The 3,649-nt window shown below is 33.9% G+C and overlaps 2 protein-coding genes across 2 annotated transcripts in view; both read right to left on the bottom strand.

The window, feature by feature from the left end:
• LOC108753780 (potassium/sodium hyperpolarization-activated cyclic nucleotide-gated channel 2) overlaps window positions 1-998 on the bottom strand; it is a 73,259-nt gene extending 72,261 nt beyond the window's left edge. Inside the window, exon 1 of the mRNA XM_018495674.1 lies at window positions 927-998. The gene's annotated coding sequence lies outside the window, so the exon portion shown is untranslated. The remainder of the gene's footprint in view (window positions 1-926) is intronic.
• Window positions 1-3,649, bottom strand: part of LOC108753728 — a 35,639-nt gene that overhangs the window by 663 nt on the left and 31,327 nt on the right. Inside the window, exon 3 of the mRNA XM_018495590.1 lies at window positions 927-1,291. Coding sequence (XP_018351092.1) covers window positions 927-1,291 — 365 coding nt within the window. The remainder of the gene's footprint in view (window positions 1-926; window positions 1,292-3,649) is intronic.

The following is a 3,649-nucleotide window of genomic DNA, read 5'->3' as shown; positions in this document are numbered from 1 at the left end:
ACAAAAGTATGGCTACAACACTAGCGGCACCTAAGTCCGTCAATCGCGGTAAATTTGAATAAACATAAGTCGCATAAACTACTAAATAAAATAAAAAGTTCTAAAAGAAATAAAATATATCTTAGTAAAGAGTAACGCTCGATATTACGGTACGGTAAAGGCAATGCAATCGCACGATTCATCCTCATCGTTAGAATTGTATCACTTTATTACGGCGGATCTCATTAAAGTCGTAATTTTTACTCGTATTTTTTATATTCCTCCGAGAAGTTTGTAAAGATCATAAGCTCAATTGGAATTTATAACGATCGTGCTTACGTATCGCATTTTACGCAAATCTTCATGAAATATTTCTGCATATGTCAAATAAATCGATTGTTTATTTAAATATAACATTTGTACGACATCGATGTTTGTCGATTGGTGATAAATAACGAATGATGACATTTTTATCAAGACTTTTACAAAAAATACAGAAGAACAATATAGACAAATACGTTTGCATTGAATATCGTATTTAAATGTGGATTCTCTTAGGATTTCGTGAAATGCAGTATTATTGCATTCTGTCACGCTACATGAAAGTTACAATCTATATCACCGTAATTAATTGAATTACCTAACTTTGAAATGATTGTCATATTTACATTTTATGAAAATTAATTGTTTAATCAATTGAAGTAATTCGCAAATTTTAATTGCGAGCAATCATGTATGAATTTGTTAACAATGTATGGTGGTAACATAAATAAATATTCTCAACGCGTATTTACAAAAACTTATTTCAACATTTTCCAGTGTGCTCAAGAGACAATCAGAATTACTGTATTTACGAATATTTGATCAAAGAGTAGATCTCTCTCTCTCTCTCTCTCTCTCTCTCTCTCTCTCTCTCTCTCTCTCATTATTGATCCAGCGACGCTTACCTGTGTCGCCCAGGAAATCGGTGATGAGCAGGGTCTCGTCGTCTAAAGCAGTGACGAGACTGTCCGTGCATGTGTTGGTGTTCTCGATGCTGATCTTGATGCTGTCATCTTTGTTGAGCCGTGGATGATTGTTCGCGGCGGGGTTGTTACCGGCGTGGCAGTTGTTGTTGCCGACTTGCTGGTGATGGGGAGAGCGCACGGATTCGGTGCTGCTGGTGTGCAAACTCACTCCCGTGGTCGCTCTTCCGTTCACCAGCCGTAGGCTTGGTGCCCGACGACCGCCGCCGCCTCCACCACCGCCACCGGAGCCGGTCACAGAACGACCGCCACCGCCGCCGCCGCCGCCACCGCCGCCCTCGCCCTCCCTGTAACAAATTGTACATTACATAAGTGTTCTCTTTTCTCTATCTTTTCTCTCTGTAATAAACACAAGTTATACTATACCGTATACTCTGGATAGAGTTCACGAATTTTCATAGAAGTTACTTCGTCTTTTTTTAATTATATAGCATAGGATGTAGCGATTTTTTATCTCTTGTATATACTTGTATTTTTGGAAAGGACATAAAAAATGAATTTTTTAACAAGCGAAAATTTTAAAATAAATATCTATTTCTGTAAAAAAAATATTTTTTCATTTTTTTATTTTATTTCAAATAACGATCGGTTTATTACGATCACATTAAAATTGTCATTGAGACAGCACAGCGTGTGTCTTCAAGTGAACGCGAAGAAGTGGTATATACTATTATCGAATCTCGGCTTAAGAGACTGAGACCTGAAGTAAAAAAAGATTTTCAACAATAAATCATAATTATCTTTAAGAAACAATTGTTATGAACCATAATAAACCGATCGTTAATTGAAATAAAATAAAAAATGAAAGAAAGGGCTTTTTTGATTTTTTTAACAGAAATAAATATTTATTTTAAAATTTTGCGCTTGTGTGTGTGTCTCATTAAAATTCATCATTTTTTATACCCTTTCCAAAAATATATGTACAACAGAGGGTAAAAAAATTGTTCTCTCTTATACAGAATTTTTAGTTCGGGAGGATTGCGGAGAGTTTATAACAAAGGATTATTCTTCTTTAATACTCTTAAGACTTCCACGAACACTTTCTGTACAGAAATTACATATGTAGGTTATCTCCATGTCTATATCGTAGCATTTTAAGAATGGATTTAGGCACGGAGATAACCCGTGAAACGCATAATTTCTGTATTATTCTTTTTTTATTAAAAATTTGAAATAACATATATATATATATTTTTTGTAAATTTTAAAAAAGAAGGTTACAAATATATTGCAGAAGTAATGTTACTATAAAGAATACATGAAAGCTATCAAAGAAAAATTGGAATTGGAGCAACAACGCGGCACGTCGTAATACCGCGTGAAGTGGTTTTTCACTATCTGCGCATACATATTATTATGGAAATATTCGCTGCGACATTTCGTTGTGTAGTATAGCGATTCGATACAATAGATACCGCGACGCATACTTTATATATTTTCCAAGAAATCTTACAAGAATATATTAAAATATGAAATTTTGTAAAACTAAGTTTCGAAATGTAAGTAAAAGAATATTTGCAATTTCAAGGTTTTAATTATTTAACTCGTTTTACTTAAGACCAATCTATTTACGAACTGTGTTCCTTATCGAATATGCTGTATATACTGAAATCATCTAATGTTATTTATTAGTTATTAACTAAAGATAATATTTGGTGAAGTTCAATAGCTTTTCATTTTAAAGTAAGAGACATTCTAACGAGATTTTTCTACAAAATATATCGTAAATTTTTCTGTAATATATTACACATATATCTCGAAAATAGACGTTTGGGAGAAAGTTAGAAAGATGTAATGGTCAATTACGCGTGACGTCGATCGCCGCTGGTATCGACAGCTCGTTCGACGTGACATTTGATACAGTAATACTGATAATGCGTTTTCTCGTCGTCATGATGTAGTATATTCAGTTCACCGCGAAATATCTCGGCGCTTCGGTACAAAATCACGAACAGTAATAAATATTTTCTCTCGCATACGCGCGGTTGTGTGAAAGCACTGTACATCAGCGGAGGATTTTCACTATTGGCATGCAAGCCGACGCTGCTCGTTCTTGCGGCATACTAACAAATATCGATATCGTAAATTTAAACGCGCGGGCATGACTGCAGCGAAAGTGCAATGTTATCGCACTCTCACACTTTACGCACATGACATAAATCAAATTTGTTCACATGCCTCGGGGTCAAATTGTATTATCGAAATTGTTAGGAACCACAGCTGATGGGCATAGCAGGCAATCTGCGTCCGTGTAACTTCGTCAATTCCTATCACGTTCCGTAAGGCATACAAAATCAATTGATCATTAAACAGTCATTGCTAGATCGATTATCTTTACTTGCCCAACGTTTGAAACGTTTTAGAACATTGGACATATAAAAATTTATTTCTTAAAATAATCTCAAAAGCTATGAAATGATTCCACGATTAATAGATTGACGCTTTGTAATCTTTCTATAATTATTAAACTGATTTTTTTTGTGTAAAATTGAGGTCTTAAATTGCATAATTGGGTAAATATTTATACACACACATATTTAGATATTTTTTCTTTGACTCTATGTTACTTTTTTAAAATTATCTTAAAAATGAAAATTAAAAATCACATAAAAGTGAAACATAATAATAGTTAAAATAAATTTTGC

This window comes from Trachymyrmex septentrionalis, unplaced genomic scaffold (genome assembly GCF_001594115.1).
Source record: "Trachymyrmex septentrionalis isolate Tsep2-gDNA-1 unplaced genomic scaffold, Tsep1.0 scaffold71, whole genome shotgun sequence".
In the NCBI taxonomy this organism is placed as follows: domain Eukaryota; kingdom Metazoa; phylum Arthropoda; class Insecta; order Hymenoptera; family Formicidae; genus Trachymyrmex; species Trachymyrmex septentrionalis.
The sequence above is the reverse complement of the archived record's forward strand: the minus strand, read 5'-3'. Positions and strand labels throughout refer to the sequence as shown.